The sequence below is a fragment of the Athene noctua genome, chromosome 6 (genome assembly GCF_965140245.1).
Source record: "Athene noctua chromosome 6, bAthNoc1.hap1.1, whole genome shotgun sequence".
Lineage (NCBI taxonomy): Eukaryota > Metazoa > Chordata > Aves > Strigiformes > Strigidae > Athene > Athene noctua.
The window spans coordinates 43,804,001-43,828,792 of NC_134042.1; the positions used below are offsets into that span (position 1 = coordinate 43,804,001).

Below are 24,792 nucleotides of genomic sequence, written 5' to 3' on the forward strand. Positions count from 1 at the left end.
CACTGTAGAAGTTTGGGGGGCAGAAAAGAAGATGTGCAGTTTTAAAAATCTGAACGGCATCAAAATTGTAACCAATTGTCTTTGGATACCAAGAGGAAATTCAAAATTAAATTGATTAAGATTATGGGAATGACTCCATGACCTTCTAAAATCCCCCTTTCGTTGTGGAATAAACTGCATATATTCCGCTCCCCCCGCAACATATTTTCAGAATATTTTGCATTTAAATGTCCCGTAATGTTTGTTTCCACTGACAGATATTGCTGCATTTAACTACAATTCAAAAGTCTGAAACAGTTAACACAACATTAAGCACTACTGAGCAGTGTTCAGTATCACGCTAACAAACAGGATTGAGATGAATACCGTGAGATCGGGTCCAAACATACCATTCAGTCACAGTCAGCAATGGAAACTGGAGATTTTGTAATCACACTGAAACACAGTCAGCTTTATCTATCACAGGAAAGCCCTACAACGATGAGGTTTTGTTATATTTGTTACAGCTTTTTTAGCTATCTCCGGGTAGGGCTTTGCTGCTTTTGTAGGTCTTATCTGGGCAAGAGCCCTCAATTAACTGCCTTCGGTCGTTGGCACACTCGGGATGAAGCTGCCCTGATTGTTATCTACAATGGCTGGGGGAACATAACTAGCAATTTGAGGGCTTTCCAAACATTTCGTTTAGGGCAACCTTAACATATGGCAGTTTGCTCTGATTGTTGCTAAACACGGAAACTATGTAAAGTAGACAACCTTCCTGATTCTTTAGCTAAGAACCCACTTCACCTTTCCCGAGCCCTCTTCGGTGCCTTTCCCTCAGTAGTCAATTCCTTCTTCAAAGCCACAAAACTACTATGCATCCCTAACCTTCCCTTTAAAAGCACTCCTCCTCGCATCCACATCTCAACCCCCCGCAGCCCCGTGATTTAACCCTGGCTTGCTGAAATGAGCCGCACGGAGGAGGGATCCTCCCGGAGTCACCTCACCCAGCCAGGCCCCGCTCCCGCCTCAGCCTCCCCGAGCATCCTCTCCCGCAGCCCTGCCACATTCACTTCCCCCCTATTAGCCAAAATAGAGGCTTGTCTAATAGCTTGTCCTCCGAATTTGTTCCCTGCAGACTGGCGGGGGGAGTCGCTCCCTTTTGTCAACAGGCCAGCCTTCATCAAAGGGTAGCTGAAAATCATGGGATTATTAAAACCATTATGCGTTCATTACGGGTAATCCGCTGCTGATTTTGCCAGCAGTTGTGCTTTCAGCGGGGAAGCCTGCAGGGCTCTGGTTTAGGCGGGTAAGAGGGTAAGCGTGTCCCTACGGCCGTGCCGCCTGCCCGCGCCTTTGGGAACGGGACACGAGCAGGGTGGTTTTGTTTTGGGTTTTTTTTTTTTCCTCAGCCCGTCCCCGCCGAGGGGCAAGAAGCGCTGCTCCCCGCGGCCCTCACTTCCCCAGGAGGACGAGCCACGCCGCTGCGGCTCAGCCCGCCGGGGCCTCGGCCTCACTGAGCCCCAGGCGTTCAGGGACCGGCAGCGGGAGGCGGCGCAGGCCCCGCCCACCCTGGCGGCGGCCTCTCCCCCTCATGGAAGGGGGCGGAGCCGATGACGTCTCTCACCGCCCGCCCGAGCGCGTGCCTCTCCCACACGCTCCGCGCATGCGCGGTGCTGCGCGGGGCGGGGGTGATGTAATACCTGTAACGGCCTCGCGCCCGCCGCCCGGGTCACCCCCCCCGCGCTGCGCTCCCAGCCCCAACATCCGGGCATCCCCCCGATACGCCAGAGCCGGGGTTTAGCCCTGAAAAGCGGCGATTTGGGTTTTATTTTTTGTCGTTGTTGGGGGTTTTGTGTTGGTTTTTTTTTAACGGGGGAGGGTCGGCCGGCGCGTGCGCACGCCCCCCCCCCCCCCCCCCCCGGTGAAGAGGGGAAGAGCGAGGGGGCGCGCGCGCGCGCTCCCGCCTCCCCTCCCCTGCGGCGCGCGCGCGGTGGCCGCGGCGGGGGGAGGGGAGCCGCGGCGGCGGCGGCCGGAGCGCCTGCGCGGAAGGAGGCGGCGAGGAGGAGGAGGAGGCGGCGGCGGCGCAGTGCGTGCGTGTGTGTGGAGAGAGGCGGGGGGGCGGACGACGCTCCGCGAGTAGGCGCGGAGCTCGGGCGGGCGGGAGGGAGTCGAGAAGGAGGAGGAGTAGGGGGGGCGGCGGCGGCGAGCGAGGAGGGGGGGGTCGAGGAGCGGAGGCGAGATGAGCGCTGGGCTCCCCCTGGGCAGAGAGCCGCCCTCCGCAGCCGTCGCCTGTGAATGAACTGAGGCGAGGCCGCCAGCCGGGTGCCCCCCCCCCTCCTCCTCCTCCTTCTCCCCCTCCTTCCCCTTCTCCCCCGGCCCGCCCGCCCGCCGGCCCCACCGCGGACGTCCCCGCCTGCCCCCGGCCTCCCTGCCCCCACGCACCTTCGGGAGCGCGGCCCTGCCCGCCACAGCCGGCGCCGTCCGCCGCGGCCGGGGGGGTAAGTGCCGCTACGCAGTGCGGGGCCTCCGGCGGGCCGGGGTGAGGGGGAGGCGGCGGGGCCGGGCGACTCCGGGGCGGTGGAGGGCCGCGGCCGGCTGGGCCCCGGGGCCTGTAAACAACCGGCGGTGGCCTGCGCGGGGGGCTGCGCGCCCTCTCGGCTCCGCGGCAGCGGGGGAGGGGGTCGTTCCTCCTGCAGCCCGGGCCTGGAGCGAGGCGTCATCCCCGGCAGCTGGTACCAGGTCGGGGCGGTGAGAGGGAGGGAAATGGGAAGGGGGGCGGCGCGGGTGCGAGCCGGCTTGGGATGCTGCTGCCGGGAGCCCCCCCCCTCGCCCCTCCCCGCCCCGGGGCTGAGGGTGGCCTGGCCGCGGGGCTCCGCTGCGCAGCCCCTGCATTGCAGGCGCCTTGGCGAAAGGGTGGGGGGTGGCACGGCAGCCCCCTGGGGCTGGGCATGGGCAAAGAAAGGGAGGAGGAAGGCGAACAGAGGGTTTGGGGCCTGGCTCAGGTAGCAGCAGCTTTCCTTTTCTCCCTCCCTCCCCCCCTTCTTTTCTTGGCCGATTCAGAGTTCATTTAATAATGGCTATAAACAGCCTCCTCTCCCATCGCCACCCAAACGCTTGGGGCACGGCACTGGGGAAAAAAAAAAAAACCAACACGCATCTATTTATAAAGCACCCCACCCTAGCGAGGGTCGGAGCATCAAGCACTCCCCAAATAGTGACATTATTATGCAGCGGGCGGTTTTCCCTTGCCAACGCCTTTCAGGCGTTTAAAGTTTGAGAGGGATTTCGCTGCCTTTGAAAACAATGTCGTGAGCAAAGGTTGTGCTGATGATCTGTGATCTGTCATAGCGTGCATGTTAAAAGTATGATGGAAGGAAAGGCTCTCCTCGATTAAAAAGTTGTTCAGCGATGTACTGGATAATTGGGCTTGTGTGTTAAATGCCAGAGGTTCCGAGCATACGTCTAACCTTTTCATTACGTTACCTTGTACTATAGTAGATATGATACAGCTTTAAGACTGGCTGCAGGTTAGTAGTTTCAGAAGAATTGATTTTGCGGACATCTGTTCGATATATATTTGTATTTATTCAGTACAATCGAAATATTTCAGTGTTGCTATGTCTGTGGCGAGATTTTGTTGTTGCAAAACTAACGTTTAAGTTTACAGTGGTGCTTGTGAGGAACAAATTTTTTGTTTGAGTTGTACCTTTTGTCAAATGAGAAAGTGCTGGTCATTCAGGCGGCCTGTGTGGTAACCTCAAGGTTTAAGGTCCTGTGTGTCGTACAAAGGAGTTTTTTAATTTTTTAAGCAGAAGGCAGTTTTAGATCCTGAGGGCAGTAGGTTTGAGGGTAGGTGATATGTTTTCCTTAGATTGTGATGTTTAACATCAAGTGTAAGTAGAATCATTGTATAAAGTAGAAGTTCTAACTCTTGTGATTCTGGGAAATTACTTTCCAAATATAAGCCCGTGTAGCACTTTTCTGAGCCCGTACATGTGCTGTTTTAGGGGTTAGGTGGCTGAAGCAGGATTTGTGAAGCACTAGAGGAATTCAGGCAAGACGGCTGCTGTTACTCAGGACCCTGTGTGAATTGCCAAATGACCCAAGAATTGTGCAAGTCCTACCCGCATTTCTCCTCTTATAGCTTCCCTTCTGTTACTATTCATAGTTTTCCCATGAATAACATCAGAGACAGGGGATGGGGGAGACAAAATATGGGTCAGGGAAGTTCTACATGTTTGTTACTTATCCATCCCAAGTAGCAATCAAAGGAAAGGTGTTGAAGGAAAACAGTTTTGATAGGTGTACCAACATTTTTCCCTGGGGTAGGGACAGCTGCTCTTAAAGTTTTCTCATCCAGGCCTTTCTGGGTCTACCTTTTGTATATGAGACTGAGCTAAGGGTAAAAGACTTGCTGATGCATCATTCCAGTTATTAATGTTTTCCTCACAGACGTAGATAACTGATAAAACCCTCTGATAAACGTAGCTTGTACTGGAGAGAGCTGGTCTGTACTATCACAGTCTTCTGGCATAACCATGTTTTTCTCTTATACAGACAAGGTTTATAGGTTTAGTCCTTTGGTTAGTGGTTGTCTGGTAAATCTCTCCCCTTGAGGTACAGTAGAAAACTATACCTGTTTTCCAAGTATTTACTTAACTGTCTGTAAGTAAGCTTGAGATACTTTTGCTGAAACTGGGGAGAAGAGATGAAAATGCCAAATGACTGGTGAAGCTTGCAGGTCTGAACAAGAAGAACTCAGTGCAATTTGAATTAAAGCAGAATACAAAAATTTTTTTCTATAAAATCAAGCTAGTTGCTTCTTATCTGGAGTGCAGCTTATGCAGTGAAGTTGAGTCATTCTTGCTGAGATAGCGTTTTAAGAACTGTCGTTAAAATGCTTAGATATTTAACTCTGGCACAGTATAATTTGCAAACTTATGTAACTGGTATGTTTTTGAATGCAGCTGTCAATAAGAGATCTTATTGCACTTTTCCTTTTTAGTGGAACTGGGGAATATAAAGCAGCTGCTTTCACAAGATGACCTAAATATAAGTCATTTAACAGGCGCATATTTCTTACTAAAATATTGACATTACTATTGACTTAATTTTTACATGTTCAGTGCTGTTCTGATGTTAAAATACTTTTTTACATAATTGGCTAAGCAGAACTGCATTACAATTAAGTGACTGAATAGCACAAATTCTGCTATTAAATACGTAAGTTTTGGAATGAAAGTACTATAAAATAATAGTATTCTTTTTGTCTCTGCAAACCTGTAACTCATTTTAAAGACTTGAGTAGTAACAGCATTTGAAGTCAAGACAGTAGTGGCTTAGCATAGCTACACCTGAGCCAAACATTTATTCTTAGTATTCCATGTGACCCTTTGTCATTTTTCCTCCTCTTTTCTCATAGATCATACCCTGCTTTTATGGGTTTTTTGGAAACATTGGTGTATCATCTGTAACTGTTCTGAATGATGTAACCCATAGTTTCATTTGTTCTTTTGAAAAGCTCTTTTTGTATACTACTTTGTTGCTGAATTATTACTGATCTGTATTTTTAGTCACGTGATCCAAATTTAAGTTTAAAATACTAGGATAAAAAATAATGTAAAATTTAAACATGCTTAAAACTACAATGCTCTTCATTGAAAGAATGACAAATTACAAAGTATAAAGTCCATGGAAACAATATGTAATCCCTGAAAAAATGCCGGTGGTGTTAGGATATCTAGAAGATCCAGGGAATGTACATTTTATGTGGCTTTTATGGCATTTTATGTACATTCCATTAGCCAGCACATAAAGATGTTGTTTTAAGAAGGATTCATGTATTTGAGCTGTGATGTGGTGTGGATCACAGTGGAAATAGCATTACCACCCCTTGTAGCTTCTTTTTGTTGCTCCTGTTGCTGTCTGTCCATGATAAACAGTTTAGGATTTATTAAGATTTAATATTGCTGGAGTAAATAATTTGAGTCTTAAGACTAGGAAGAATGCTTAGACAAAGGAAACTGTAATCAGGGCAGAAGAAAGCAAGTGTGATAACCATGGGAGTAAACTTGGGTTTTGTTCCTGGGTAGAGGTGATATCCAGCTGAGTGTTACTGTTGCTAAACCAATGCTATAAGCTCTGCTTTTCTATGTTTCTATCTGCTAAACTGTGCTCTGTGTTAAACCAAATACTAAGTTACAGATGTCTGTCAAGTCTCTTCCTTTTTTTTTTCCTGTTTGTGTTTAAACTGAACAAGTCTTTGTTATACTGGGTGTTCGTTGTAATTTTTTTTTTTTCACGTACAGGTAAAATTAATATTTCAGCTTGCTACTGAAGTCTACAGAACAGAATGTGTTTATAAATATGTGAAACAGTTGCTCAGATTTTTTTAACAGCTTTTCTAAAAAGGTGTTTATGGCTAAAACATAATAAAAACTTCCTTCATCTACAGAATAGTTCTAATGAAGTACACTTCTACTGTTTAGAGTGTAAACTTCATAGCAGTATACTATCAAAAGAACATCTAAGAGTGATACATAGAAAAAATCCAAACTGGCTAATCAGGCTTCAATACTGAAATGTAGAGAAATGCTAGCAGTTTACACATAGAGGAAAAAGTACATTAGCCTCTTTATTGCTAACATCTTAGTTCTCAGTTCAGGTAGGAATATTTAGTAGATAAAAAGGTCTCTAAAGTCTTCCAAGATAATAGTTTACAAACCCAAGAAACTCAAGTGTAACATGACTTGTATTCTGATAGCTGCGGTTTAAATAAAGCACTTAAATGTGCTTATGCTGATACGCCACGTGCAACTGAATTATGTGGGCCTACTCAGATGTATGCTGTTGCTCTCATGCTTAAATGCCTTGCTGGATTGTGACCTAGAGGATGAAACATGCTTTCATGTTTGGGTCTCAGCTGTAACTTGAAGGATTTTCTGTATCTATGCACACAATTCATTTTAACTGCCAGTTGTACTTTTGATCTGGAATTTGAATGATAGTCAGTGTTCGTCTTGACCAGGTATTTGTGCATAAAATTTTGTTGTATTTTTTTCTTACAAAATGCCCAACAATGCAGTAGCCCCAAGAACTGTGTGAACTATGCCTAAGGTCTTTGTGTTTGGAGATGAGTTTAAGGAATTCTCCAGCTGTCCACTATGTTAAGTAAAACCCAGTGTTTGGAAAGGGGTGCAGAATGTGGAAAAACATGGGCAGGTAGGTGGTTAGTATTAAATTGTAGGAACGTTTCATGGAGAAAGAATCAGTTTCTATTGGTAAATAATCTTCTAGTTCCCCCAGTCAATCATAGTAAGTGTTTGAACAGACCCTTCTTAAAAATCTAGTTCTGCTTCTCTCTGTATAGAAGCATTTGTAGACTGCTGAATTAGGCCCTATAAACTTAGGGAGCTGGCATTAGCACTGCTTGTATTTTGAAGAACAGGTGAATTTGATAATGCCTCATTTGATGACCAGAGTATTTAGAGATGCAGTGAACTCAAGTTTGGACTGAGGAGAGTACCTCACTGCCTTGTTCATCATGGGTAGGTCTGTCAACTCTGCACCGATAGTGAGAAGTGAACTCAGTAATCAGTGGGATCCTCAGAGGGGAGCCTTCTGTCCTGAAGGTTACTGTCTGCATAAAAGGCTAAAACAACAGGGTTTTTCCCTTGGTTTCTTTTTTTATATTTTTATGTAGTCTTGGGGGGAAAAAAATCTACTTTATTGCAGTAGTCATCCTCTATCCTTGTCCTTATAATGAGATAGAAATGCTTGGGGATATGAGGGCAAAATAGCTTTGTAAATAAAAGCTCTGTGTATGTACAAATGAACAAACTCTGGCTTTTCCTAAGCTTTGAGGATTTAACTTCTAGGTCTTAATGTGCTTCTGGCATAGCTTTGATGTCATTTCCTTGCAAGCAAAGCCAGGTTACAGCTGTACAATTCAGAACATTTCCTATTTTATTCCCATTTTGTTCACATGTGTAGTCATCAGGTTTAAAGTGTCTTGTATAATGTTTCTGCTGTATTCTTACCAAAATAGTGGTAATGTCGATGAGATTAGAGCCCCACTACTATTTTAACATAACATGAAGGGTCTGGGAAACTGTTTATGTATCTTTGAATTGCTTCTTAATATTGAGTACTTGGCTAAACAGGAAATTTTGGGGCCTTCATGCAGACATCATCATCTAATCATTGGGCGCATGCATACTAGTTGTATTTTCTCTTAAGTAGTTTATTTTCATTTTACTCCTAAGTACTAACTGTATAAACTTCATTTTCACTTGGGTTTTATTCTTCCATATTGATAAATTACTCATAAGACAAATCAGAAATAGGTGGCTGATGCTTATTTTTGAAGTTAGGAAGATCTGAAGTTAGAAAGCTTTACATATTTTTTTAAAGAGAGCAGTGACCTTGGTGAGCAACTGTTGAGTCTCAAAAGACTAAAACTTAAAGAGGAGATAGTGTGATGATTTCATGTGTTCAATTTTCTTTAAGGTGTACAGGACTATTAACTTAGATTTTAATATGTGCGTGGTGGGGTTATCAGTGAAACAGTATGACAGAAGGATGGTGGGATTCTATAAAATTTGTACACATTACCACAGGCAACACTACCACATTATGGTAACTAAAAAAGTGGCAGTTTCCTGACCATCAGAACAGATGAGAGAAAGGCTGAGCATGCATGAGTCGATTTTTTTGTTGTTGTTGTATTTCAGAAATGGTTCAATTAGTGCATTTGATGTTTTGCTGGTTTTTAAATTATTGTTATTCAAGTCTCCCTTTGTTTTTGGAGTCTCAGCAAATAATCCCATTGGGACCTTTTTCTGCGTAGCATCTTTTTCCTAGTTTATTTTATCACTTCAGCTAAAACACTGACAAAGACAAATTGGCAGTAGCTTGACTTCACTCCAGTGATTTTGGAACAACCTAAAGTCCTGGTATTCTGATAAGTCATTCTGGTCTAAGAAGCCTTTTACCCAATAGCTTCACTTTCATCTTTTGGGTAGTGGCAGGATGGGCTAGGACTCCCAATTGTCTTGATCTTTCTGAATCGGTTTAGCTGAACTTAAAAAGCAAATGCTTTTTGTTTGTTTGGGGTTTGTTTTTTGTTTTTTTTTTTTTCTGACACAGAAATAGCAGTGGAACAGTGTGGTTCTTCCACTAAAGAAAACATTCCTTTATGAATCAGCTTTTTTTTAATGGCAGGTATTGTTTGGTTGATAATACTAGCAGTGAACGAAGATGCTGAGGCTTCAAGCTGCAAATGAGAGATCAAAAAAATGAAATCTAAAGAACCGGGGTGTTTTAGGTGTTACTTGGAGCATTCGTTATGTTCAAATCTGTTCAATTCTTGGACATTCAGTGGCTTGTACTCAAGTAAGAATGGCCAGTTAGGCACACAATGTCTAGGAGTGGGGTAGTAATCTGTTATGATAGTAGATGACAGTGGCAGAACATTCTTGGTATTACAAATACTGGAGAATCTGTAATTCAACTTCTATGACTTACTGTAACCTCATTCTTCTGTGTTATCTTTTTGTTTCCTTTTTGCCCATATTTTCTTTCTGTTGGAATAGCTGCATAGCTCTGACATGAACAGTTTGGTTGGAATTCTTATTTTCCCTTGTTTGCCTTGATCTTTCAAAAAATTTGAATTTTACTGCATCTCATTGATATATAAAATGAAGCAAGGCCTTTCTTTCTCCCGACTTCTGTCTACATAGACTGCAGCTTTCTTGGATCTTCCAGTTCCTTTTACAATGCTTGCTTCAATGGGCCTTTGAATTTTGGCTGGAGTCTGCAGGAGTTTGTGTGCTATTAACAAAGCAGTTGTCTAATCTCTGTGACTGAAATGGGTGTCTTTTGTTTATCTTCCAACACTTCTAAGTAAAGAATCTTTGGAAAATGAAGTATAACCAGAAAGGTTCTGAACTAAACACCAGCATGGGCATGTTTTCTGCTTATTAATGCTTTCAAGCAAGGACCTTGGTTTTTTCATTCTCATGCTGTTCAGACAGCAGCATATGAATTTATGCAGAGCTACCTCATTGATTTTCATAGTACTTGTTAATGCCATTTTGGTTGTCTACACAGTTTTCCATAGTGATTGAGCTGCTAGTACTTTGATACTGCTGCTTAGTTGGGCTTTTTTTTATTTCTTATGCTTTCTCACCTCTAATTTGTAGTTAAAATATTTAGAAAGAATCAAGAATTCTGTCTGGGCCACGAAATATTACCTTAACTGTGTTCCGAGGGTGCCAGTCATGTTAGGATTTTGATGAGTGACTGGTACTTGTGGATGCAAGTTGTATCTTCTCTTAAAATCAATGTAGTGATTTTTCTCCCAGCAGTCATCCTAGTGATTCTGGAAAGAAGTTATTTTCTTCAGTAACTGACCATAGAGCAAAATGAAAGCAACTCCATAAAGACATCTTAAAACTACATCACTGTCTTTCAAAATTCTGCAGGAACAATTTGTTAGTGAGATGAATTATCTTTTTTGATGTCCAGGGGTTTCTTTTTCAAAAATCAGATTACATACATCTCCTTTGGAGAGTGTTAGAACCTATGTACATTCATATTAAGAATAGCAGATTCTAGTTAAACCTTGAAACGGGTTTAGTCGTCTGCAGGAAAGGTAGGTAGGAGCAAAAAAAGATCTTTTAAGAAAAAGCTGAAACATGATGTTGGAGGGAGGGTGTTAACTTAGAAATTGTTACCTTCCATGTTCCAGAAGACTGCTGGAGGCTTTAGTAGTTCTCTCCTAAATCCTACCTACCCGGCTGTACACACACAAAAAATAAATTGGCATAGGAAAACAAGTGGGATAGAATATTTTGCTGCTTAATACAGGAAGGCATTCAGAAAGGCTGTCAGCTCTTAGCAAGGAGAAAGGATTTTAAGCAAAAGAGAAGTTATGTTTAAAAACAAAAATGACTCTCAGAACAACCTAGCTCAGTGAAATGGCAGTGCCTGAGGACCTGCTATCAAGAGGTCAGAGCTCATAGATGTCTGTATCGGAGATGCAGTGATTTAGTGTTTTCTGCTGTGGTATGAAGTTGTAATTGTAATCACTGTTGCATATTAATTACAGGGAGAGAGGGAGGGTAAGTGGGGAAAGGTTGAAACAATTCATACTTTCCCTTGTATACACAGAGTCATTAACTTGCTTATCTTTAGGGATTTTTTTGCCCTGTCTCTCACTTGTCCATGTATAGATGTTCTTGCCTGTCTGAAGGCCTGTTTGAGAGCTTTGATATTTCTCTTTACTTTCTTTAATGTTTCCAGCTGTCTACCTTTCCCTGTTCCCTTTGTCTGCCACATGCCATAGCTCCTACATCTGTCCTAAACGAAAAAATAGTTAATTACAAGCATTCTTCACCTGTGGGTAGTTTCTTCTTATGTTCTTCTGTTTGCAATTGTCTTACTAAAATATAACACAGACTACAGTTGCATCTCCAAGAAGCAAGTATTCTGGTGGGGAAATTGTGTCTTAGTCCATGTTTATTAAAATAACCCTATTTCTGTATTTTTTTAAACCTTTGTTTCGTAGATAATTCAGATCTCCTAGTTGGCCCTGTATTCTTGTGTCTGAAAGTACACATTCAGAGACCTCAACTGTAATTTTCAGTACTTTATTGATGTTGTTGAACTGTGAGTGCCAGAACTCAGTCATATAGCCTCCAATAGTTTTTAAATAGTTTCATTGGCAAGAGGCTTTTTCATGACTTCATTCAGCCCATGACTGTGGTGTAATTATGTCTCCTCATCTGCGTGTTCTGTTTTATTTTAGTCATTCTTCTGATCCCTGGGATGATCTCTGACATGTTGTTTGTTAACATTAATTGATTTGGGGCATCCAGTATGTACTGTTAGTTTTTAATTCAACAGGCGCTGACTTCTGAAATGTTTCCACATTTTCACAATTACGTGCTGACTGTTCATCCAGCATGCTTAAGGCAGTGGAAAAAGTACCACAGATCAGATTGGAGTTGAAGTGATCAAATGCCCTTTTTCTATTCAGCAGCAGTCTGTATAATTTGGTGACTTGCTCTGAGTCTGTAGTTCAAGTAAAGGTTGTAATCTTTCTTTATGGTGCTCATTACAACACACAGGGCGTAATGTCACTTGGAGAATTGTTCCAGGAAATTAGAGTACGGGGACATTTCTCAGCTTAGTTTGAACAAGTGCCTGTGACTTCAGTGTGGTTCATATAAGCAGCTTATCCTAGTGGAAGGAATACAACTTGAACATTGTTTAAAAGGGATTATTAAATTACATATTGTTGAAGTACAAGTTTCAGATGGGGGCGGTTAGTTTTCTTGGACAAGATGACCAAATCCTTGTCTGAATTCTGTGGAAAAATAAACTATATTCTTATGAGGGTACATGGAACTACGTAACAATCCTTTGTGAACAATTTAAGACTTATCTTTCTTTGAACCTTCATGCAAATGAATAGGCAAATAGCAAAACAGTAAAATTTGTTTTCCTGTGTATCAGAAGGCATTATAGTTGTGCTCTCTGGATAGCACAATTTGAGGGACAAATGAAGGGGCAAAGAGATTTCATGCATTCCAGTGATGTATCTGTGGTTGTCCATGGTTGTCCATGGTCTGGTATACTAATTACCCTCCTTTTCTTTGCCATTCTGTTCTCCAGTTGTGTCTATTTTCAAGGAGTTTAGCTACTGACTCTTTGGCATGCTCCATTCATTATTTCAGTTTTGTTTCTAATGCTGCAGTCCTTTGAATTTTGGCACTCTTGTGTTTTATCCAAGATCTTGTTATTTGTGTTGATTTTTCTAGGCCCTGTAAAGTATTCTTGCTTTTCTGTCTGCAAACTGCAACTTGAGGTTTTTTGTGTACTTGCTGTGGAGGCTGTCCTTCAGTTTGACCTCCACAAAATCAGCATTTCAGAAGTCATGGTTTAGATGCACTCATAGATGGATAGACCTTTTTATGCATAGGAGACCGTTTTCACATTTAGTTTTGCTCAGAACCCTCTCTATTCTTTCTTGATAGCCAAACCTCAGGAACTTTGACTGCAGAAAGCTCTTTTAGGAGAAGCTAATGGAAGTCACTGATACGGAGGTGGGAACTGTGATGTGGTCCTGCACGTGGGTCGGGGCAATCCCAAGCACAAATACAGGCTGGGTGATGAGTGGATTGAGGGCAGCCCTGAAGAGAAGGTCTTGGGGGTAATTAGTGGATGGAAAACTGACTGTGAGCCAGCAATGTACACTCACAGCCCAGAAAGCCAACTGTGTCCTGGGCTGCATCAAGAGAAGTGTGGCCAGCAGGTCAACGAGGGGATTCTCCCCTCTACTCCACTCTCATGAGACCCAACCTCCAGACCTTTGGGGTCTGCAGCATAAGGAGGACATGGACCTGCTTGAATGGGTCCAGAGGAGGCCATGAAGATGCTCAGGGGGCTGGAGCACCTCCCCTGTGAGGACAGTCTGAGAGAGTTGGGGTTGTTCAGCCTGGAGAAGGCTCCCAGTGCCTAAAGAGGGCTTATAAGAAAGATGGGGAGGAGGGACTTTTTACCAGGGCCTGTAGTGACAGGACAAGGGGCAGTGGTTTTAAACTGAAAGTGGGTAGATTTAAATTGGCTGCAAGGAAGAAATTTTATGATGGGGATGGTGAAACACTGGAACCAGTTGCCCAGAGAAGCTGTAGAATAGGAGTAGGAAGAATGTCTGTCTCCTTTAGTACGTATTGTTCAAGCATCCTGAAAGCTGAGGCTTCCAGCATAGCAGATTGGTTCTGTCTCCTGGTATGAGACTGCAGTTTTCTAACGTGATTGCAGAAATGTGTGTCTGGGTTAAAAAGGGGAAGGGTAATTATTTGGAGAATAATGGTCGTAAGAGGAGGACTTCTATTTAGAAAGATGACTAAAGAAATGTAAGAAAGGGCTAAGTTAAACCATGTTCAGCATCTGTTGCTTTTTTTGCACATCATGGATGCAGACTGATCTGGGTCTGATTTCTCTCTTCAGTGTTATTACATAACAAAGTCATGCTAGAACTTGGGTGCTTGCACTGCTATAGGTTAATCTGATTTGTGTACAGTTACATGCTTAAGTAAAAGTGTCATTCCAACTTAATCAATATAGTGCACAAACCACCTCCTGAAAGAATGAAGAACGTACTAGTGATTTAGGTAAACACTGATGTGTGAAAGATGTTTCCATAGATATGGACTCAAAAACAGACCTAAAAGATCTTTTCAGCAGGAAAGAGGCATGGCTTGCTTCTGTCAGCCTTTTCATGTGTGTGTACCTTCTTTTAAAACTAAGATTATTTTTTTTTTAATAACTGAGACTCTTTAAATTCTTCAGGTTTTAGCCATGTATAAGGGTGTGGCGGGAGAAGTAGCAAGTAGCCACTGCTTCATAAGAATTCACAGATTGGTCATATTAAACTCAAATTTTTCTGAACAAGAATTGAAATTCTGGAAGAACTCAAGGCTTGACATACTCATTCTATCCACAAGTAAACTATGCTTTCCCTTCAGATACAGTGAGAATTTTGAAAACCTGGCTTACTCTCGTACAAGTTTAGACTGGCATTCTGGTGGAAGTATGATTAGCTAGAGTGTTGCAAGGAAGGCAACTTCAGTCTGTTATTGCAGTTTTCAGAAGGTGACTACTTTATGCTACGGGCTGTGAATAATTTCCTAAGCAGAAGTTATGTGACCACATTGTGGTTATCCTTCTGTCTGGTTGTATTCGCATCTATGGTGGGTAGCTCGCGCCCTTGAAGAATCGTGTGTCAACATCTCACCTACAAGGCTTAATTTAGAATAGCAACAGCTTTCAGTTTACATTCTGGGGAGGGATAAGGCAGCTTGATTTTTGAATGGAGAGTGGATTTGTTTAGTTTTTGAAGTGTGCTAGCGTTCTGTATGAGTTGCTAGAACTGCATATGACCTGTCTGTATGTATTGTTAATTGTGGGTTACATGACAAACTACTGATAGGGACAAACAGCTTCCAAAGAACAACTCTGAATATTGTGTACCTTGTAATATGAGAGATTGGAAGGAAAACAGCTTTTTTTGGTCTGAATTTGACAGTGCTTGTGGTCAGTTTAACTGTATCCTGTTTCTAATGCTTTTCTATTTCGTTTTGGTTTAAACACAGTAATAATATAAAATACTTCACAAAAATGTGTTATTTGTCAGGGCAGTTTCTGCTTTTTAAGCTCTAAATTAAGGTGAAATAATTGAATATCTGCATTCTGTTTTCTCTTTGACAATAGAAAGTGCTGGGCATTAGTTTAAACTCTGCTATCGTGGAATGAATAAAAAGTTTATTATTCTGCAAAATAATTCCCCATTTGATTTATGACAGCATTCTGTGATTATTTTGATCACTCTGACTTCACTAGATTTGCATGTGAAGATAAAAAAGTCTAAGTCGTATTTTTTTCCTAGCAACTGCAGTAATGTGAACCTCATGCATGTGCTTAGGATAGTGTACACCAGTCTTGTATATTTTGTTGGTTAGTTGCAGTTTGCGTGGGCATCAATATTTTGTGTTGGCTAGAGAAGAGACAGAATTTAAGAGCAGCGGCTAGGGTGAGAGGAAGCAGAGGTGTGCTGCTGCTGACATCTCTCTCCCTACAGCTGAAGTATCTGTGGCTTTGTTTCTGTTAACAAAGCATGTGAGCCAAAGAGTGGATATCCAGTCCCTGTGCCTCACAATTGAATCACTGTTGTGGTGAGATCAAATATAAACATTTCTTAACTGTTTATTCTAACACATACAGATGTTTTAGAAAGGTTGGTAGTGGATGGAAAAGACAATGTGAAATGTTGGATATATAGTGTCACAGCTAGAGCTGTACTGCAATAAAAGCATGCTAGTAAAAAGTGATGTTATCACTTAGAAATCTGATCAAATGTATTCCACATCTAAGTTAAAAACTTCTAAAGCCTGTAGTTTACTAACTTTTCTGTTAGTGCAGCTGCTTAGTTGGGGCCTCAGGTAAAATCTGTTTTAGAGACACTTCATGGTTAATTTTTATCCACCATCTTCAAACAGTAAAGCTCGTAGTCTTGTTCCATTACCTTATATTGTATAACAGTGATTTGCACGCTCTTTGATGCTTCCCAGGGCAGAATTTGCAAGTATGTAAAATGTGTGACCTATTTTGTATGATTTTTTTAATAATGAATGCACAAATAAACTGATGTGGATTAGATGGGTGGGTTGAATGGTTAGGGTGTGAAAGCCATGAAGATAAACCAGTCAGTTTACGCTGCCTGCAAATATAATTCTTATTCTCTTAAGCATGAATATTTGCTGCATCACATCCCAGTGATGAGAGGTGGAGGAGGATAGGGTGTGCAGTATATTGGTCTGACTCGAATAAGGAAGCATGAATTTACAATACTCGTGATTTTATTTTCAAACAGATTTCCTTAGACTTGTCAGGGGCAGTTGTCTTTCAGTGAAGCATGAATACATTAAGGTTTTAAGTAAATCTGCAGCACAGACATCTGAGAAGCTTGCTGCGTAATTTAACTGAAAATCTACGGATGAGCTTTCACAAGATGGCTGAGCCAAACTAATGGCTTGCTGCTGCCTAAAGGGACAGCTGCTCTGTTCCTTCTGAGTCCTGCTCCTAGTTAGCCAGTGTTGCCTCTTTATGCCGGCTCTGGCATCATGTTGATCTTTCAGATCACTTTGTCTGTTTAAAGCAACAAAACAAAAACCCACCAACCAAACAAAACCCCCCCAAACCTCCTCCCCAAAAGAAAACCTAATCTGTTTCCTTTTGTTTCTCCACCACTGTTGGAAAAGCAGAGTGTGAGCTGGACTTTGTGGCCAGCAGGTAGGGATCTAGGGAATGCCACTATCCTGGAAACATTGAACTCTTTCTTGGCTCAGTAATCGCAGGGAACATAGCTGTTCAGATGTGTGTCAGTTAACAAGTCCTCCTTAAAGCTAGTTTCATATATACTATACTGGAGGCTTTTGTCAGAACCATGAATGATTGTGGAATACAAGCTCAAGTAAACCAGCTGAAAATACTTACAAAAATAGGAAAAGTGCAGTTCAGGTAGTAGCAGTGTCCTTGTTTAAATTAGATGAAAGCAATGCAAATTTGACTCGAGAGACACAGAAGAGTCAGCTTTATATCTGTGTATTTCTGTCTTAACATTATTTGGGCTATTATTTAATAGTTTCCAATAGGATGTTTAAACAAGAGATGTTTAAGAAATATCTTAATAATCCTTTTTTTTTTTCTGTTTAGAATTGAAGGAAAGTCATCATGGGAGCGTTTTTAGACAAGCCAAAGATGGAGAAGCATAATGCCCAGGGGCAAGGGAATGGGCTTCGTTATGGTCTGAGTAGTATGCAAGGCTGGCGAGTTGAAATGGAGGATGCACATACGGCTGTGATTGGTTTGCCAAATGGACTTGATGGATGGTCATTTTTTGCTGTATACGATGGGCACGCTGGATCACAGGTTGCCAAGTACTGCTGTGAGCATTTATTAGATCACATCACGAGCAACCAGGATTTTAAAGGGCCAGATGGGCCACCATCTGTGGAAAGTGTAAAGAGCGGCATCAGAACAGGTTTTCTGCAAATTGACGAACACATGAGAGTCATCTCTGAGAAGAAACATGGCGCAGACAGAAGTGGGTCGACAGCTGTGGGTGTCATGATTTCTCCCCAACATACGTACTTCATCAACTGTGGAGACTCAAGAGGTTTGCTTTGTAGAAACAGGAAGGTTCACTTCTTCACGCAGGATCACAAACCAAGTAATCCACTGGAGAAAGAGCGTATACAGAATGCAGGTGGCTCTGTAATGATTCAGCGTGTGAATGGCTCTCTTGCTGTTTCACGGGCACTTGGGGACTTTGATTACAAATGTGTCCATGGGAAAGGTCCTACAGAACAGCTAGTCTCACCTGAGCCTGAAGTTTATGAAATTGAGAGATCGGAAGATGATGATCAATTCATCATCCTGGCTTGCGACGGTATCTGGGATGTTATGGGAAATGAAGAGCTGTGTGACTTTGTAAGATCCAGACTTGAAGTCACTGATGACCTTGAGAAAGTTTGCAATGAGATAGTTGACACCTGCTTGTACAAGGTAGCCAGACTTGAGAGAAGAAGTTTACTGTATTTTCTCTATTAGAAGTTTATGAACAAGTTAAGAATAAGTTCTAATACCAGTCTATAAGTATCCAATGGTTTATGTTAACATGACTGTTGACAGTAATTACCATGATTCCCGCAAAAATGGTGATAGAGGGAGAACAAACACACAACAGAAACAGTATGGCTTTCTGGGTGGTTTTGGTTAATGAAGAGTTTATAATCATGTGCAGATACATTGTGATCAAACTAGAAGCTGATGGGGAGTTTATGGGCAAGCCAAGGACAATAACTGCCTTTTTCTGTTTTACAACGTACTTTACAAAACCTTAAGACTTAATCAGGCTAGAGAAAATTCTTTCCCTCCCTAATCTTCCCCTCCATTCTTGGGCATGTAGTAGTAACATTACTGTCATAATTACACCAAGATAAATGCAGAATGAATGAACTTTGAAGTCTTAACTTCGGAAGTCAGATCTTCATATAGTCAATAAAAAATTTCAAACTGTAAAATATGAAGATCTGACTTCCAAAGTTAGTTTTTATTCTGGTTTAATTACTGTATTTCTTACTTAGTATTGTGTGATATTGCTCTGAAGCTAGCTCACGTAGGAGAAGATGTGACTGTTTTGTTTAACAAATCTGTAATTTTGTCTTACAATAGCTTCTACTTTGTATGAATAAGTTGCAGGATGGTGCAGTTACAGAAGATATTTGAAGTATTGAGTTTCATAGCTTGACAATTTTCCAAAGACAAGCTATAAGTCATCATGTAAAAACCCAACAATCTTGATACTAAAGAGACAAGACACATTACCACATGACTAACAGGGTCATTGTTTCCCTTTTGGATAAAATGTAATTGCTTTCCAACACTTTGGCAGATTGATAATGCGTATATTTTTGTTTACAATTTTTGTCTGGTAATCTTGAAAACAAATACCAGGGGAAGAACAGTGGCTTGTGGATGCTGTAACTTTGCACTAGCCAACTGTCAGCACCTCCCCATACGCCCATATACTCTTCTTTTAAACACTGGCTTGTTCTTGATCTTGCTGGCTTCAGTGAATTTAATTGGTGTTAAAAGTTAAGCATATGGATGCATGTTTGTAGACCAGAGTACAGGGTATTGAAAGTAAACTAAAGGGTTTTCATAAGCAGAATGTGTTTGTATTTTAAGGTATTCAAGTATTAGGGTTCTGTTTAGTCGGGGTTTTAAATGTTTCCATTTCAAATAATGCTTTTGTAAAGGCCTGGGCCCCTTCCAGCTGGTCTTTTAACAGATTCTCTCACTTGTAACTTTTCTTGTTTTAAAAGAAAAGGGGAAAAAAACCCCACCATAATAGCTTTGATTTTAGATGGAAGCTCTGTGTGAATTCAGCACCTCCCTACTTGGTGCTTTTAAGCAGTAATGGTTTTGTTTTCCCATCTAATTCAGCTGTTTTCCCAAAATGATTGGATAGTACTTAAAACAAAATGGAACACAACTTTGTAATTACTTGTCACTCATTAGTAATGTCAGTTTTTGAAAGACAATGGGCTGTCTGTAATTGGCTCCATGTAGTCTTTAGACCATGAAAGAGGAAGGAACAAAGTGACTTAAAAGTTGTACTGAATGAATGGGCAGACTTCTGGAATTCTGTAAGGTGGGGGGAAATTAAAATTAATGATAATATTAATCCATAATAGTAAAAGTTGTATTCTAATACCATATGATTTGTGGATTTTTGTGTGTAAAATGCTTTGATGTGTATTTAGTCTGGTGTGTATATGTTCTCAAATAATTTTTTCTTTTCCACCAGGGAAGTCGAGACAACATGAGTGTGATATTGATCTGTTTTCCGAATGCACCAAAGGTATCGCCAGAGGCGGTGAAAAGAGAGGCAGAGTTGGACAAGTACCTGGAAAGCAGAGTAGAAGGTGGATCATTTAAAAAAAAATAAGTAACTTTGTTTCTAAACAGCCCCCCTGGCCCCTTTCCCCTTTCAACAACTAAACTCTTAACACATACAGGCTTTTTAATAGACCTTCAAGTGCCACTGGCCATCTAGTGTACATCTCTGAAAAAGGCACTCGTATAGTCCTGCTGTATGTCCTGAAAAAATCTGCTATGAAAGTGCAGCAGCCTGTAGCCCTGAAAATTACTCAGGATGGCAGAGAAATAATTCCTTTGTGCTCGGTGTTCTTCATGAGTCTCATGACAGCGCTAACTTCCAAACAGTAAATCCTGGTTCCTGTTATATGGAGTTAAATAATCAGAGTATCTTGCGAGTGTATGTGAAGATGCTAATTTGATTGCCATTTGTCCATATATTTATGTATAAATTAGCCATAATATTTCATTATCTATTATGGTAGGGTTACAGCTTGATTACTGTTACCTTTAAGGCACCTGCTAACTTATTTGAAATCACATCAGGCATTTGTCAAAGCTAATCTTTAGGCATTCATGATGAACAGAAGCTGAAAACTCATCTTACTCTAACTTCAAAATTTTGCTTTAAATTTTTATTTCAGGAGTCCTTAAACTTTAAACTGAAACTGCAAGTCTTAGGTATTTTAGGTCAACTAACTAAAAGTGGTAACTTGAAATCAATTTGCTTTAAAAGAATACTCATTAAAAATGGATTTATAGTGCTTTTTGATATTTTAAAAATGACCACAGCTTGGAGGTTCTTTCTGAAACATAAGACATGCTGTATGCATTATTTGCATAGGTTAAGTCTATTTTTGAAGTGGACTCCTCTAGACCTATATGTTACAAGTCCAGTTCTGTGCATATGCTCCAAGAATCCGTAATAGCACAATACGTAGAGTTCTTCACGACTATGGTGTCAGTGATTAGTAAGTTAGAGGAATATATTGTGCACTATTTTTTTTCCTTCATAACTTGCATGAAGCTAACACAGCTCAGCATCAGAAATTTCACAGAGAACTTGCCTACATGGGAGTTCTGAGTTCAAATCAATGCGCAATTTTAAAGCACTACCTGTGTAGCTGCTTCTTCAGGAAGTATCACCTTTTTCAAAGTCCTCATTCCCAAGGTCTTGGTGAACTACGTCAGTTCTGCCCCTGAACAAATGTCCAGACAGACATTTCTGTGTTTTAATCTAGCACTTGCCTAATAGGAGAAGTTGGTGCGCAGAAAGCAATAGTGTGAATCTTTTTGACAGCGTAGCAGGAATATCCGAGTGCATGGTAACACTGCATGAGTTAAGTGTTGGATGGCTTTCTCCCTTTCAAAGCAGTGAGCAGTTTTGCACCAGGCATTTGAGGATCTTACTACGTATGCCCACTCACAGGACTGGTGATGAACAAGTATGCTGTGAGTTCACACATTAATTTACAGTGTGCTAACTCTCCTACTTTAGGCAAGTATTACCTTAGTATCTTTGATATTTTGTCTGAGTTCAGATAAACCCTGACCTAGAATATGAAAATATGTTCGAGTTGGCTGCATCTTCAGCTGGCCTCATTGTACCCCAGGAATATTACGATGAGGAAAGCTGACATTTTTGTACAGACACTTCATTTTGCAAATGGAGAACCTAAACACTGGAACTGCATTTGATTATGGTACATACAAGGAATTTGGCTGCCAGTACTTTGCATTTATACAAATACAAAATTTCAGGAATGAGTGCAGTGTGATACTTGCATAGAGGCAGAAGGATTCTGTATGTAGCTATAAAGCACTTTAACATTAATTTAATAGGACGATGCCTGAACAACTTGAGGAAATACATTGTACTTCCCCTCAAGGGTCTTTGCTTCTTTTTTAGAGCTGTTCTCAATCTTTTGTCTATTGTTGCACAAAGATATTATTTAAATTAATGAATATGTAGTAAACACTATTCAACCCAGCAGTGATTTGTATCAGCTGTGTGCAGAATTTGGCCTTTTAGCTGTTACTGGTGAGGGAAGTTGAGAGGCTGAACTAAAGCAGAACTTCAGGAACAGGAGTTGATTAACTTTGTTATATTTAACTTAATTCTTGTGCAGTTACTGTTTCCTGGTGTAAATGGATAGTGCAGTATTGGCTAGTAAGGTAGGACTGCTGCAGCTACTGAAGCTTTCAACACTACAGTGAATAATCTTGCTGTTATCCTAGGGTACTCTAAGAATGGCAGTGCTTAACTTTAAAAACCTAATCTTCAGCTGAAGGAACTAGAAAATCCAAAGAGTACTTTTACAGTGATTTTACTAATCTGTAATACCAATTTAAAGTTAAAATTCATTAAAATGGGAACTTAGTGGAAATGCATATTATGTATTTTTAGGCACTTCAGTACTAAGTGTAGTCCATCAAGTAATGAGATTTGATGCTTACTAATGCGCATTTTTTCTGGTTGTACTTTTATTCCCTCAGCCCAGAATATATCTTTATACTGTTAAGAAGTAATGCAAATTTTAAGACTGAGTAGGACCTAGTACTGATGGTCATTTTGAATAAGGAGAGACAATTCAGATTTTAAAAACAGAGAGAGTTTTCTACTTACTATGCCACATAGGACTTTCCTTTTACTAATTTTGATATATATATGTGGTCCAGATTCATAGCTACATCAAATAATGAAGAGACAGCAAGTGTGGAGAAGCATCTTTGTGCCATTACTTGCAATAAATCCGTGTTACTCCTAAAATACCCTGTGAACTTCATGGTAGAAGTAGTCATTCCAAAATGTGTTGCTATTACTTGCACTAATATGTGTTATTGATGTGTTGACTCAAAAAAGAAACTTGTCTAAGTTTTTTTCTGTTCTTGGTTTTTTACATAAAAAATTCCAAAATAGATAATCCTTGCAATATTTATACCTATCTAAAGATAAATAATTTAAAGTTAGCTGTTATATGTTCCCTCCCACATTTTCACAAAATCGAAGCTCTGGCTTTTTCTTAAACTTTGTGTGAAATTCCCATTCAGAATATGAAAAAGCAGATATGTTTTGAATCATTTATTTTAGGGTTGTAAGTACACTTTTCCAGTACTTGATGCCATGAAAATGTGTAGAAGGTTTAAAAGTAAATTAAAGGTTGGGAGGGAGGGTTGTAAGATGTATTGGAAGAAGATAATTCCAATAAATTAAACACAGCTAGTAGACCGACTCCATTTGTTGTGTCTTCAGTGTTCATTCAGTCTGTATCTATAGTTTTATCAAAATATAAATGTATTCATTTAGTGGAGACTGTATGTTAAATGTACTACAGTTACAGGTTGTGAAACTGTGTAGTATAGGTAAACTATAAATTCCTTATTTTTGTACAGCAGAACTTTAGCACTAGCACAATGTAGAATCTACTAGATGTTCAAAATTGCACAATAAAGGAACTTGGCAAACCAAATCTGAGATCTTTGCTTCTTATTCAGATTTAAGAGTGGTAGATTATTTACTAAATACTAGATGGTAAAAAGAATTTTGGCTATAGATTTTGAGAAAATGGCAAGTTTCTGAGGTGTCTGTGGTGTGTGGTGTCATGTATTTAAAATGTAGGTTTTGAAGTAAACAGCTTAAAGCTTTGTGTTGCAGAGTTTGACAATGGTTGAGAGCCTAGAGAGTGTTTCCACTGTACCTTGCAAATAATTTACACAGCCTGACTGCAAAATAGAGCTGATGCTTTTTGTAAACACACACAGCCCTGAAAAACTATTACGTGCACAAAAAGTAATTCATGATTGGTTTTCATTTTTAAAGTAAAAAAGACTGGTCACCTGTTGGTTTTGAAAGCTTTTAATGTGTTTTATCTCACTAATTAAATTTAAAAATGAAAATTTGTTATGCTATTCTGGAATTCTCACTTAGGGCAAAAACTGAATGCTAGAGTTTTTTCAAAAGTGGTACTGACGCATTTCAACTGCTTTTCAAGCTGTGTAAATGCTTTATTACATGAGGAGTAGTGTGCATGTACATATGTGCATGTATATATATGCATGTATGTACACATACTGTGTGTGCTGCAGTATTCACTTCAAGATCAACAGCACCAAGCCTTAATTCATATCTTATCATTTCTAAGAGCTCATGTTTACAGAGAAACCAATGAAGTGCATTTTAAAAAATGTGCTTTTTCTTTAAGTTTCATAAAATCCCTATTTAAAGAGCGACTCTTCAGGGGTGGTATGGTCTGAAATCTTTTGAGTTCAAATAAAATTGTGTGCCTATGACTTGGAAAAAAGGAAACCAAATCAGGCCTAAGAATAAAGTTAAAGAATTAATTTCTTAGCAAATGTGACTGGCTACAGTACAGATTCTCTTCACCCAGAAGTTGGAGTGGATCAGCCTTAAGTAACTGCCCAATGTTCACACATCCCCTGAGTTGAGGATGGAACTGTCTCTTAGATGTGATGTCCCTGGCTTTTAATTTGCATGTAATAGTTCCTAAAATGCAGTGAGGTACAAGTGTTGGGTAATATACATACGGCCATGGGAGATACTTTTCATCTGCCTAACCTTTTGTTTCTTGAAAATATTATGCTTTCTATGATGGCGATAATCTTTTATCTTCTGTTGCAGCGATAAAGCTGATGTTAATATCTGCCTCATGCCCAGGGCATTTTGTTGGGAAGATATTACAGCTTCTATTACATCTAATGTATAGCAGAAAAGCCATTAAAGATTTTTTTTTTCCCACTTTTCTTAGATAGCTGTGTATTGCTAAAACCAGTGTGCATGTT

The 24,792-nt window shown here is 40.6% G+C and overlaps 1 protein-coding gene across 2 annotated transcripts in view; it reads left to right on the forward strand.

Annotated features, from left to right (window-relative positions):
- Positions 1-2,064: 2,064 nt before the first annotated feature.
- PPM1A (protein phosphatase, Mg2+/Mn2+ dependent 1A) overlaps positions 2,065-24,792 on the forward strand; it is a 35,742-nt gene continuing 13,014 nt past the window's right edge. Inside the window, exons 1-3 of one of the 2 annotated variants that reach the window (XM_074908812.1) lie at positions 2,065-2,480; positions 17,263-18,114; positions 19,922-20,039. In XM_074908812.1, the coding sequence (XP_074764913.1) occupies positions 17,281-18,114; positions 19,922-20,039 (952 nt within the window). In that variant the 5' untranslated portion in view covers positions 2,065-2,480; positions 17,263-17,280. The remainder of the gene's footprint in view (positions 2,481-17,262; positions 18,115-19,921; positions 20,040-24,792) is intronic. The other variant, XM_074908811.1, reaches the window with a different exon arrangement.